At 44.2% G+C, this 14,023-nt stretch overlaps 1 protein-coding gene across 1 annotated transcript; it reads left to right on the plus strand.

Annotated features, from left to right (window-relative positions):
* The first annotated feature begins 615 nt into the window (after positions 1 to 615).
* Positions 616 to 13,590, plus strand: NOPCHAP1 (NOP protein chaperone 1). The gene is given in 6 exon segments (XM_038388107.2): positions 616 to 653; positions 655 to 719; positions 7,145 to 7,168; positions 7,171 to 7,230; positions 9,131 to 9,267; positions 12,466 to 13,590. Coding segments are annotated over 6 exon segments (486 nt in total). The 5' UTR covers positions 616 to 630; the 3' UTR covers positions 12,643 to 13,590.
* The last annotated feature ends 433 nt before the right edge of the window (positions 13,591 to 14,023 follow it).

A 14,023-nucleotide genomic window follows, 5' to 3' on the forward strand; every position in this document is an offset into this window, starting at 1 on the left:
AGGGCTTGGCCAACTGGTTTCAACAGATTTATAATCAGGCATCTGTACCTGTAGCCCACTACTACCTCTGCGGCCTGTTTGGCCAGGCTGTGTGACAGCCCATAGCAGTTTCTCAGGTCGGCTCCTCTACCAGGCCCATGAATCCATTCCTCACCAGACCACCCCTATGAAAAGCCAGGCTGCAGGGGCTCAGTAATGAAACAGCCCTGGCTGGCCCGGCCCAGCCCAGCCCAGCCCACTAGGGATGTAAAAATGTGTTGTAGGCGCTGGGGCCCCTCAGGCTCTGGCCCTTCCCCGTGTGGCCGGGTCCTAGAGCTCAGCGGCAGCCTGAATGTCTACACTGCAGTTTTACAGCCCGGAGCCCTCCCCCGCTGACCGGGCCAGCCCGGCGGCTCCCTTGCAGTGTAGCCACACCCGGACAATTCCTCCCCGGGGCTGAGGCTCCCACTGACGCCAAGGGGCGCTTGGCCCCTCCCGGGCAGCGAGGCACTCGCGAACGCTGGAGGCTGCCTCGCCAGCGCTGCGCTGGCTCCTCCGGGCTCCAGGAGGCGCTGTGGGGCAGCCCGAGGCAGCTCGTGTGTGGCTAGGGCGGAGCCCCGTCGGCATCCGGATCCCTAACGCCCCGTGCGGATGGAAGGAAGCGGCACGCGTAGGCCCGATGGCGCTGAAGGAAGGTGCCGCTGCCTCCAGGGAGCTGCTGTCCGTGGGGAGCGGAGGAGGTAGCCGGTCCTGAGCCGCCACGTCCCCGGGCTGGGGAGGGAGGAAGCATCCGCCTGCGGGCAAGAAGCGGAGGGGGGAGGCTAGGCACGGGCCGGTGGAGAGTGGGAAGCGGCGGCTGCCGGGAGGTGGTTTGCGCGCACGCGCTGCTGCTGCTGCTGCTGCTGCTCCCCCCCCCCCTCCAAGTCTCGGCGACGAGCGGGCCGGGCGCGCGGCCTGCGTGGCAGCTGTTGCGCAAGCCGCGGCCACGCGGCCCCACCCTGGTTCAGCTTGAGCGGGAGGGGCGGGGTGCCGAGAGCCCAGCGGCTTTGGGGCCGGAAGGTCACGGTTTCCGCTCGAACTGCCCCGCCCCGCCCCGCCCCCATGAAACTCTCGCAGCTCCCCAGGCCGCCTGCGCGGGGCCCTGGAGAAGGCAAAGCCCCAGGCTCGCGCTGGCCCTTTCAGCGGCATCCCCTGCGGGCTCTGGGGCGTGGGGCCCGGCTGTTTGGGGGAGGGAAGGCTGCACCCCTTCCCGGGAAGCCGCCGAGCCCAGAACTGACCCATCCTGACTAGAGCGGCGGGAGGGTGGGTTTATTTTTTTTGGGGGGGGGGGGGAGCGAATAGTAAGTTTCCTCCTAAAAGAACAGGAGGACTTGTGGCACCTTAGAGACTAACAAATTTATTTGAGCAGAAGCTTTCGTGAGCTACAGCTCACTTCATCGGATGCATTTGGTGGAAAAAACAGAGTTTGGGGGGCGCCCAAACTAGTCACAAATGTTGGGCCGGATTTGGCAAATAGTTTTGGCCGGAAATATAAAAAAATTCTGAAAACAAAATTTTGGGCAGGGTTGAAATGATTCGGTTTTGAAAGTGTCAAAACAACCTACTTTGACATTTCGTTTTCAATCACTATTTTCTAAACGAAATGTTGATTCCAGTCAAGAATTTTCAGGTTTTCATATTGGGAAGAAGAGTTGGGGGGAAAAAAACAGTTTTCATAGAATTGGGTCCGGAAGGGACCTCCAGAGGTCATCTAGTCCAGTCCCCTGCACTCCAGGCAGGACTAAGCTATGGCTACCCTGGAAACTTCAAAGTGCTGTCACGGGAGCGCTCCTGCCGCAGCGCTTTGAAGTGCGAGTGTGGTCATGCGCGAGTGCTGGGAGAGAGCTCTCCCAGCACTCCTGGTAATCCACCTCCATGAGGGGATTAGTTTTGGGAGCGCGGCTCACAGCGCTTGGAGCCTGTCTACACTGGTGGCTTAAAGCGCTCGGTCTTGCTGTGCTCAGGGAGGTGACTTTTCACTCCCCCTGAGCCAGCAAGTTAGAGTGCTATAAAATATAGGTGTAGACAAGCCCTAAGTATTATTTAGATCAGGGGTCAGCAACCTTTCGGAAGTGGTGTGCCGAGTCTTCATTTATTCACTCTAACTTAAGGTTTTGCATGCCAGTAATACATTTTAACATTTTTAGAAGGTCTCTTTGTATAAGTCCATAATATATAGCTAAACTATTGTTGTATGTAAAGTAAATAAGGTTTTTTAAATGTTTAAGAAGCTTCATTTAAAATTAAATTAAAATGCAGAGGCCCCCGGACCAGGGGCCAGGACCCGGGCAGTATGAGTGCCACTGCAAATCAGCTTGCATACCGCCTTTGGCATGCGTGCCATAGGTTGCCTACCCCTGATCTAAACCATCCCTGACACGTTTGTCCAACCTGCCCTTAAAAATCCCCAATGATGGAGATTCCACAACCTCCCTAGGCAATTTATTCCAGTGCTTAACCACCCTGACAGGAAGTTTTTCCTAATGTCCAACCTAAACCTCCCTTGCTGCAATTTAAGCCCATTGTTTCTTGTCCTATCCTCAGAAGTTAAGAAGAACAATTTTTCTCCATCCTCCTTGTAACAACCTTTTATGTACTTGAAAACTGTTATGTCTCATCTCAGTCTTCTCTTCTCCAGACTATACAAACCCAATTTTTTCAATCTTCCCTCATGGGGTATATTTTCTAGACCTTTAATCAATTTTGTTGCTCTTCTCTGGACTTTCTTCGATTTGTCACACTTTCTTGTCAACTGTTTGAAATGGGGCACCTTGATTACATTGAACTCATTAGCACTACAAAAATGATTTTTTCCTCCCTTCTTGTCAACTGTTGAGAATAGCCCACTTCCACCTTAATTGAATTGGCTCATTAGCACTGACCCCCCCACTTGGCAAGGCAACTCCCATCTTTTCATATGCTGTGTATTGGCCCTTGCCCTATTGCACAATCCCATCTGAGCAACTCTACAGGCTACTTCAAGAATGTATTCGACCGCATAGCCCAGAACGACGCGCAGCGCCCAGAGTGCCTCCGCCCCCTGCCCCATGTCGACAAAGCAGGTGTCCTGGAAACTGACTTTACGCCCAAGGAAGTGATGGCCAGACTCTCAAAAACAAAAAACACAGCTCCGGGGAAAGACGGCATCCCCTACAGTCTCCTGAAAAAGCGAGATCCCAGCTGCCTGGTCCTCACCACGCTCTTCAACCAGTGCAAGCGATTCTGCCGGACTCCCAGCTCCTGGAAGAAGGCCATGACGGTACCGGTGTACAAGAAGGGTGAGCGGGACGACCCCAGCAACTGGAGGCCCATCTCCCTCTGCTGCACGATGTACAGGCTCTATGCCAGCTGCCTGGCATCGAGGATCACTGAGTGGTCAATGAGCGGTGACACCATCAGCTCCACCTAGAAAGGCTTCATGTCCTGTGAGGGCTGCTGTGAACACAACTTTGTCCTCCAAACCACCATCAAAACTGCCAGAAAGGCGCGGAGGCAATGCACGGTAGCATGGCTTGACCTGGCTAATGCCTTTGGGTCCATGCCCCACCACATCTTTGCCACGATCCAGGAGTTTGGGATGCTAGAGAACTTCCTCCATGTGATCTGAGAGGTGTACGAGGGATGCAGCACAACCATTCGCTCGGTCTAAGGGGAGACCGCCGAGATCCCGATCCAGAGTGGAGTTAAGCAGGGCTGTCCCCTCAGCCCCATCATCTTTAACCTCGCCATGGAGCAGTTGCTGCGAGTGATCTCCAATGACACAGATGGCTTCAACCTCCACGGCGAGAGGGTGAGCATCCTGGCTTACACGGATGACCTGGTCCTGACCGCAGACGACCTAGAGAACCTCCAACGTATGCTAGATGCCACCAGTCGAGCTGCCGATTGGATGCGGCTCCGCTTCAATGCAAAGAAGTGTGCATCTGTCCACATCGACGGCAGCAAAAGGGACTCGGGGGAGGCAACAGGGTTCCAGATCCAGGGCGAGCCCATCATCCCACTGGCAGAGGGGCAAGCATACCGGCACCTTGGCACGCCGACGGGTTTCCGTGTCTGGCAGACACCCGAGGACACCGTCCAGGAGATCTTGCAGGATGCCGCCAAGATCGACGCCTCCCTGCTAGCACAGTGGCATAAGATAAACACCCTGAACACCTTCCTGATCCCCCGCATCTCTTTCGTCCTAAGTGGATCCACCGTGGCGAAGGTACCCCTCAACAAGACAGACAAGATCATCCGGCAGCTGGTGAAGAAGTAAATGGCTGTTCCTTCCCCAGAGAGCCAGCAACGAGCTGGTCTATATCGCCCACAGGCATGGTGGTGCCAGTGTCCCCCGCATGGGTGACCTGTGTGACATCAGGGTGATCACCCACGCCTTCCGCCTGCTGACATGTCTTGACGCCATGGTAAGGAACATCGCAGCAAACGCCCTCCATGACGCAACAAAGAAGCGGATCGGCAGAGTTCCCTCCAACCAAGACACCGCCAGATTCCTGAGCGGTTCTCTGGATGGCATATTTGGACGGGATGGTGGTGACATCGCTTCACTGTGGTCCTGTGCTCGTAATGCCATGCGTCGCCTGGGGAAGCGCATCGACTGCTGCTGGGAGTGGTGCAAGGAGCGCCAGGAGCTGGGAGTCCTGGTGCCGCAGATCAGGTCCGACGACAACACCATCGTCACCCCGAGCGCCAGGGGCATGCTGGAGAGGACCCTGAAGGGGGCCATCCACTCGTTGTACATGGAAACCCTGAAGCGTAAACCAGACCAGGGTAAAGTCTTTGAACTAACCAGCAAGTGGGACGCCAGCAACCACTTCCTCGCCGGGGGCAGCTTCACCCATTTTGCCGACTGGCGGTTCATCCACCGTGCCCGGCTCAACTGCGTCCCGCTCAACGGAGCCGTCCGCCACGGGAACCGAGACAAGCATTGCAGGAAGTGTGGCTACTCCAACGAGACCCTGCCCCACGTCCTGTGCAGCTGCAAGCCCCACTCCAGAGCCTGGCAGCTGCGCCACAAAGCCATCGCATCGTGCCTGGGGGAGGTCACCGTGAACTCCACCATCCCCAGGACGGACAGCTAGTTGCAACCTGACATGGTAGTCACCGACGAGGACCAGAAAAAGATCATCCTCATCGACATCACGGTCTCCTTCGAGAACAGGACCCCGGCCTTCCGCGAATCCCAAGCTCGTAAGCTGGAAAAATACGCCCCCCTGGCCGACACCCTGAGAGCGAAGGGCTACGAGGTGCAGATGGATGCCCTGATTGTCGGAGCCCTGGGCACTTGAGACCCCTGCAACGAGCGTGTGCTACGGACCTGCAGGATGAGTCGACGGTACGCACGGCTCATGCGGCGCCTCATGATCTCAGACACAATACAGTGGTCCAGGGACATATACATCGAACACATCACCGGCCACCGTCAGTACCAGGAGGTGTGAGCCAGTACAACATTGTGCATCAACTATGGGAAAGGGACTGAGAGACTTCTTTCATTGGACCATATGAACTGGAACCATAAACTCACTGAACATTAAATCCCACCAAATGAGGGTAGATCCATTCTCATCATGGCATCTGCTCATTATACTCCACACCTGAACATAGCCATTTTATGGACAACATATTTCAATGTCTGTACTTTGAGCCGTTAAACTTTTACCCCCAATCAGGGAGATTGCAGATTATGTATTCCTTACACCACCCATTCCTAAACTGAAATTCGCACCCCTTGATAATCTGTACCTTATTCCCTGATAACCAGAAACTTCTATGCCTAAACTCTGTACCGTTTTTTTACTTCAACATTATCTTAATAAAATTATTATACCTCTCTATTGTATTTTCTTTTCCATGCATCTGATGAAGTCGGTTTTAGCCCACAAAAGCTTATGCCCAAGTAAATTTGTTAGTGTCTAAGGTGCCATAAGGACTCATCGTTGTGTTTGCTGATACAGACTACGCTGCTACCACTCTGAAACCTGAAATGTGGCTCCCAGAACTGGACACAATACTCCAGTTGAGGCCTAATCAGCACGGAGTAGAGTGGAAGAATTATTTCTTGTGTCTTGCTTAAAACACTCAGGCTAATACATCCCAGAATGATGTTTGCTTTTTTTGCAACAGCATTACACTGTTGACTCATATTTAGCTTGTGATCCACTATGACCCCCAGATCTGTTTCCGCAGTACTTCTTCCTAGGCAGTCATTTCCCATTTTGTATGTGTACAACTGATTGTTCCTCCCTAAGTGTAGTACTGTGCATTTGTCCTTATTGAATTTCATCCTGTTTACTTCAGACCATTTCTTCAGTTTATCCAGATCATTTTGAATTTTAATCCTATCTTCCAAAGTACTTGCAACCCTTCCCAGCTTCGTATCGTCCGCAGACTTTATAAGTGTACTCTCTATGCCATTATCCAAATCGTTGAAGATATTGAACAGAACCAGATCTAGAATCGATTCCTGTGGGACCCCACTCGTTATGCCCTTCCAGCATGACTGTGAACCGCTGATAACTATTCTCTGGGAATGATTTTCCAACCAGTTATGCACCAGTTTTGGTTTGAAACTAACTGATTTTTTTAAAATAATTTTTCGGTTTGACTACCTGGTGGAAAAATCAGTTATTCCTGCAGATCTAATGCTGAGCCTCCCTAGCTTGTGGGACCTCTGATGAGATTCTCAGCCCAAGGCATTATGCATACATATTATTTTCATGCAAAGGCTTTTCTGTTAAACCCTATATATGTTCCAAGGAGAACAAGTTACCTATTCCTGGTAATGCTAAGTAAATAAGAGAGAAATTACTATGGATGTACTATAATGCCAGAACTCTAAAGGACAAAACTAGAAGGGAACTGAATGTTTTCAAACTTCTGATAAGGTAAAAAAAAAATCCTAAAATAAACACTTTTAAAAGTCTCATTTTAATTAGTGATATGTAATTCCTTTGAAATTGGTCATCCTGTTTGCTGTATTAAGAGTTGACTAGTTAAATTGTCCAACTAATGAAAACTTCCTTAAATTCTCTGCTTTCTGGTGCGAATCTTGGGAAATATCTAAATAAGGGAGCTAGTATCACATTGGTAAATAGTGAAATAACTGATGTAATTTTCTTCGTAGGTATTCATGACACACTGTTGATTAATCAAAACATGCCAGCAAAAAGGTCACAAGTTTAGAGACAGTTAGGATACCAAGGAGCAACAGTAAGTGCATCTTTTCCTAATGGGACTATGTTGATCACTGTTTAAGTTGCTTTGTGAGCTTGAAAAACACATAACCATGACTATACCTAAAGTTAATATATTCTACTGCTGAAGCAGTTAGCATTTGAAAATCAATTAACTGTGTAAGTTTTAAATAGTTAAACCTATTTTTGCTACTTGTGAATCTGCAAATCTCTCTCTTGCGGTTGCTGATATGGATATTCCCCCCCCCCCCCCCCCCGTTTATGTTGGAGCTTGAAACTAACTAGGCTTTTTTTTACTCACCCGATAAAATGGGCACAGTTCGCTGAATATTTCTCATGTAGTTAACTGACTCATCCTGCAGAGGGAGCACAAAACGTTAATTCTGCACAAGTTTTTTGTAAACATTTGGCATTTTAGGGCCTAATGCTACAAACCCGCACTGGTGTGAGAGGGAGGATTTCTGTATGTAGAGGGCTTGCAAGATTGAACCTCTGGTGTTGTATTTCGAAGTAGTGTAAAATGGACTTCTAATATTGAAACTACTTTCTTAACCTCACTTTTTAAAAGAATACTGTCAAAATCAGTAAGACAGATTACTCATTTATCTATTCATGATCTCTATGAATGGCTTCAGAAAAGGTTTTTTCTGTACTTGATCCATGTGCCTTGTCCCCTAATCAAAAGACACAGAGTTAACTGGCAGTGTGTTGTCTGATTGTGGTATGAAATGACATCTTCAGGATTTTTATTCTTTTCACAGAGACAAATTGTTAGCGATTTCTTAGCCTTGGATTGCATTTGCTTAGTGTGCAAAGGGCTTCTACTTTTCATATAACCATTCTAATCTCTATATTCAAAACCAATTGGTAGTATAAAGTATTGGACACTAGTATAGCTTTTTAAAATGATCATTCCTTTTAATAACCTTTCAAAATTATCTTAAACTTGTGAGACGATAAAGGAGGCAATAAGGAGTTCTTTCTTTGACAGAACTCTTTGGGGAGAGTCAGCATGGCATAAAGTAGTAGTTTGTAAGGGACTTTACTGGAGTTGAATCAGAATAGTGCAGCCTTACTACAAAGTGAAATGTAGTTTCAGTGAAAAATAAACACTAGAAGCTAGATCATCTCCTGATGCAAGAGAGGGAAAAGGCTATTTGAAAAAAGTGTGGAAGTATAATGAGTTAATCTGCGACTGGAAGGGGTTGACTCATCCATGGAGGGGACATGGCCATGACCCATCAAAGAGCAAAGATGTCCCAACATTGGTGGGAAATGCCATGGAGCTTGGAGACATCCCTGCAAAACGCCAGCTCCTCCATGCTGTTACCTACACTGCCTATCCACCTAGGCTGCCTTCTTGGCAGCATAACACACTTGGTAGAAAGCTGCTTCTGAGGTTGCTTTTTCCTGTCATCAGCATAGCTTTCTTGACAGTTGTGCCATCACTGACCCTCCTCCCCCATCTTCTCTTGGACCCTGCCCCTTTACTCCAAGAGGGGAGAAGGTAAGGTACAGTACTTCACAGGAACTAATATTGACGTGGAGCATCCTGAGTATTTCATTTTTTTGGTGTGTGTTTAAAACAATAGAATTTTTCTATGAAGCGTCTGTTGGACTTGCCATATTTTAGTTTTTCAAAAAGGTCAAATAAAAGCCATGACATGACTCCCTTAGTGAACCATTTGGACTGATGCATAAGATCTATGATATTCTGCAATGTATGTGCCATGGAAAGTTGAGCAATCTGGTCAGTAAAGTAGTAACTTTATTCCCCAGATGAATTGTTAAATATTGTACACAACTTGAAAGTTCAAAATTAAAACAGTTAAATCCTGTATTAATGAGATATTCATGTCTTTGTACTGCAAAATCTAAATATGCATATATGGTATAATCTCACTATTTCTACCTAGTTTTGGACAGAGTTCAGAGCTTTCTACCGCAGATGGCCCTTGCAAACAATGAGCTAAGAAGAGAAATGGCAACAGCACCAGCTCATCAGTTTGATATTGAAAATCTAGACAGCTGCCTTGAAAATATTATAGAGATGGTAAATGTATTTCTTGTGTTTTGCTTTTGTAAAGTAAATTTAGTGCTGTGGTGTAAAACTCTTCACTCAGTCTTAGAATGGGGTTTGTTTGAAAAATAAAGCTCCTAGTTTCCTCCTTTACATTCCTTTATAATTTTGATCTGAAACTAGCCATAAATATAAAGCAAAGTATGCTATTTGCTCTTCACGACATTGTAATCTGGTCCACCACTGAAACTTGAAGGTAAACAGCTAGAGGTAAACTAGTTTAAGCCCAGAACATGAGCTGCCTCTAATCTAAAGTTCTAATCCTGGCATTGAGTAACTCTTGTAATTACAAATTTAAATAGACTGTTTTTTTTGTTTTCAAAATAATCTGACTTTTAATGAATTGTAATTTAAGATTGTATAGTAAGTAACAACAAGTGTTCTGTTACGTTTAAGAGACACTTTTAAATAGTTTAAGGCTCAAAATCTAGGTCTCGTATGTCAAGTATAACAAAACTTAAATCTTAATTATGATCTCTCAAATTTTATTGGAAACTCTTGTATTTTTCAACGTCTCTCTCTAGCGTTTTAACTGAAATACTGCAGCATTATGCTAATGTCTGAGAACCCCAAAGAGAAACTGATTATAGCCAAAACATGAAAATAGCTTAGTCTATTTTCATTATCTAGGCTGAGACAATCGTGAAATGTAAATGGTGGAAGAGTGAATTAGATTCTGGAAATTATTTTAAAAATCTAATGTGAAATTAGTAGAACAATTAAGGGAGCTTTTATTTTAATAATTCTCTGTTCACAAATGTGTCTATGAAAAGTTTAGTCATAGAGTTTAAGGCCAGGAGGGACCACTAGATCATCTAGTCTGACCTCTTGTATATTACAGGTCAATCAACATCGCCCAGCAACCACACACTACACCCAGCCACCATAATGTTTAAAGTATTGCATCCCACTGGAGATTATTAGCCTATTATGTGCCCCCACCCACACACAATAGGAGGGACCAAGGTGCACCAGTGCTCAAGGTCCCCACAATGTTTTTTCAAAGTGAGCTGTAGCTCACGAAAGCTTATGCTCAAATAAATTTGTTAGTCTCTAAGGTGCCACAAGTACTCCTTTTCTTTTTGTGAATACAGACTAACACGGCTGCTACTCTGAAACCTAAACAATAATAGAATACCATTTATTTAAATATTTTTGGATGTTTTCTACATTTTCAAATACATTGATTTAAATTACAAACACAGAATACAAAGTGTACAGTGCTCACTTTATATTTTTGATTACAAGTAAAAAAAAAGAAATACACCTAATACAAGTACTGTAGTGCAATCTCTATCATGAAAGTTAAACTTTCAAATGTAGAATTACGTTAAAACAAAAAAAACCTACATTCAAAATTAAAATAAATAAATTTTAGCGCCTGCAAGTCCACTCAGTCCCACTTCTTGTTCAGCCAGTCGCTCAGAGAAACAAGTTTGCTTACATTTGCAAGAGATAATCCTGCCTGTTTTGTGTTTACAATGTCACCTGAAAGTGAGAACAGGTGTTTTCATGGCACTGTTGTAGCTGGCGTCGCAAGATATTTATGTTCCTCAGGCACAAAGATTTATACGTCCCTTCCTGCTTCAACCGCCATTCCAGGGGACATGCGTCCATGCTGATGACTGGTTCTGCTTGATAACCATCCAAAGCAGCGTGGACCGACACATGTTCATTTTCATTATCTGAGTCAGATGCCACCAGCAGGTGGTTGATTTTCTTTTTTGATGGTTCAGGTTCTATAGTTTCCGCATCGGAGTGTTGCTCTGTTAAGACTTCTGAAAGTATGCTCTACATCTCGTCCCTCTCAGAATTTGGAAGGCACTTCAGATTCTTAAACCTTGGGTCCAGTGCTGTAGCTATCTTTAGAAATTTCACATTGGTACCTTCTTATGTTTTGTGAAATCTGCAGTGAAAATGTTCTTAAAACAAACAACATGTGCTGGGTCATCATCCGAGACTGCTATAACATGAAATATATGGCAGAATGCAGGTAAAATAGAACAGGGGACATACAATCCTCCCCCAAGGAGTTCAGTCACAAATTTAATTACCGCATTATTTTTTAACAGGAGTTATCAGCATGGAAGCTTGTCCTCTGGAATGGTGGCCGAAGCATCAAGGGGCATACAGATGTTTAGCATATCTGGCACATACATACCTTGCAATGCCATCTGCATAAGTGCCATGCAAATGGCTGTTCTCACTTTCTGGTGACATTGTAAATAAGAGCATTATCTTCTGTAAATGTAAACAAACTTGTTTGTCTTAGTGATTGGCTGAACAAGTAGGACTGAGAGGACTTGTAGGCTCTGAAGTTTTACATTGTTTTGGTTTTGAGTGCAGTTATGTAACAACAAATCTACATTTGAAAGTTGCACTTTCATAACAGATTGCACTACAGTACTTGTATGAGGTGAATTGAAAAATACTATTTTTTTCATTTTTACAGTGCAAATATTTGTAAAAAAAATGCTTTGATTTCAATTAAAACAATACAATATATACGAAAATATAGAAAAACATCCAAAATATTAAATTTGAATTGGTATACTATTGTTTAACTGTGCAATTAAAACTGTGATTAATTGCAATTAACTGATTAATCGACAGCCCGTTTTTTTGTTTAGAAAATATTCTGATTGTCTTGAACACTTGTCATCCACAGCCACAGCTGTACCACTGATAACATTAAACTGTTATATGACATGAACTACATTAGCAAAATATGAGACAGCACCCTGAAAATTATATTTTCAGACTTGGATTTTTGTCTAAAAAAATCCAGCCTTTTGCTCCCTTCATTTGTCAGTTTAAACCAGAAGCCTTCACTTTAGACAAAGTGAATTAATCAATGTACCATTCTCTTTTTGCTTCCCGTGAATTATTTAAAAAGAACTATTACTTTATTACTGAGCACTACAGGTACTTAAGACTGTATAAACTCATTTTTCGTATTTAAGCTTTCATGTTTATAGTGACCCCTAAAAAAACTTGCAAATATTTCCAGTCTACTGACTTTTTTTTTTTTTTGCATAGCACATAATTGTTGATTATGGTAAGGACGTTCATGTGTATTAAGGTCCTGTTTTGTTTTTTAAACAAAAATCATAAAAGCAATATGTAGATATATGGGTTGTTCATTTTTTTAAGCACTGTCGTTTCTTGCAGAATGTAGCCTTGGTTGAATTAAGTGGTTCTGACACTGATGAAGAAGAAATAATTTCAGAAGACAGCTCAGAATCTGAAGAGGACAGTTGTGCAACTGATGAAGTTACCATAGACACCATTAAACTTCCAAAACAAAAAGGAGAAAAGGGCAAAATAGAAATTTTGGACAGCAAGTGAATGAGTAGATAGAACTATTTTCAGATTTCCATTTCTGAATGTATCGTGTCCTGACTACGTTGAAGGCCTGTGACCCTTAGAAAACTAGCTAATTTCCAAGTGTGTGTCACCTGGAAACTAGCTAACTCCCAGTCACTTATGTCACTAGAAGTACTGTGTTTAGTAGGGTGGAGAGTTTCTTATGGCTGGGAGGAAAGCTGGAGCTCTTGGGACTCAGTCCTGACCTGACCTATCCCCCACGCTATATCGAAATGAGTTCCATCAGGAGGTCAGGGTGGAGAAGAAACAGCATGAAACTTAGTAATTTAAGAGGTTGCACCGTAAAGCTAGGCAAGAAGTGTAAAGTTCTTAGCCTGTTGTGAGGTGAAGAAAGGGTTACTAGGTGTGCGGTTACTTACTTCAGGAGAGGGAAATAATTAGATAGGAGAAAGACAAAGCTTGTGTTTTGAGATGGGAATAAGATGTGTTAAGATACTCAAGTATTATATACTTGTCTTCGCAACCAAATACTAAAGATGAGCACACAGTGCTTCAAGAGTTAAGTCTAAAGAAATATGCCTAATTTATTCTTGTCTCCTTAAATTTATAGGGAGGAATTTGGGCTATTTTACTGTATTTAGTTTAGTCAAGTTTTGCTTTCAAATGATGTATCTCAATGCCTTTGTAGATTATAAGTTGTTTCTCAAAGAAACAGTATTTTGTATAATAATTTAAGGTTATATTCTTACTGTATTTACTTAGCTACAGAATGACTAGCAAGCAGCAGTTAAGCACAGAATTTAAAATCTATTATTTAAACTTAATTTTTATTCTCTGTTTTCATTAAGGATAACTGTTTGGAACATTTGATCAAGATAATGAGCAATACCATTTCTAATCTTTGTTGAAGAGCATGTCATCTTTTATCTATCTTTATTAATAGGAAAAATAAAATCTTACTGGCATCAATTGCTATTGTGATTCAATTTATGGCTAAATTATTAGTCCAAAGCAGGTCCTTTGACTCACGTTGCTAGTAATCTTTCTGAAAAGCAGCAGCACTTGGGATATGGGCTGTATAAAGACATAGTACTGAGGTGATTAGTTTCCACTTATTAATTATGGTGGATTAGAATTAAACTGTTTAAACAGTTTTAAATTTGGAGGGGAACTGGCCTAAGATGTGACACTGGACTACTAGTGTCACACATTACTTTAACATTGCTTCCCCCTGGAAGGAGATTTAGACGTGCCAGTTTTACTCAGCACAACTATTTAATGACCTATATCTATACACATTATTCCTTGTGTCTCTGGTTATTGTATCAAAAAACCTCCTAAATATCTATCAACTGACAAAATCCAAAGCGGCTGGGGAACTAGTATGGTTGTCTGTTGAAGG

This window comes from Dermochelys coriacea, chromosome 1, assembly GCF_009764565.3.
Source record: "Dermochelys coriacea isolate rDerCor1 chromosome 1, rDerCor1.pri.v4, whole genome shotgun sequence".
In the NCBI taxonomy this organism is placed as follows: Eukaryota; Metazoa; Chordata; order Testudines; family Dermochelyidae; genus Dermochelys; species Dermochelys coriacea.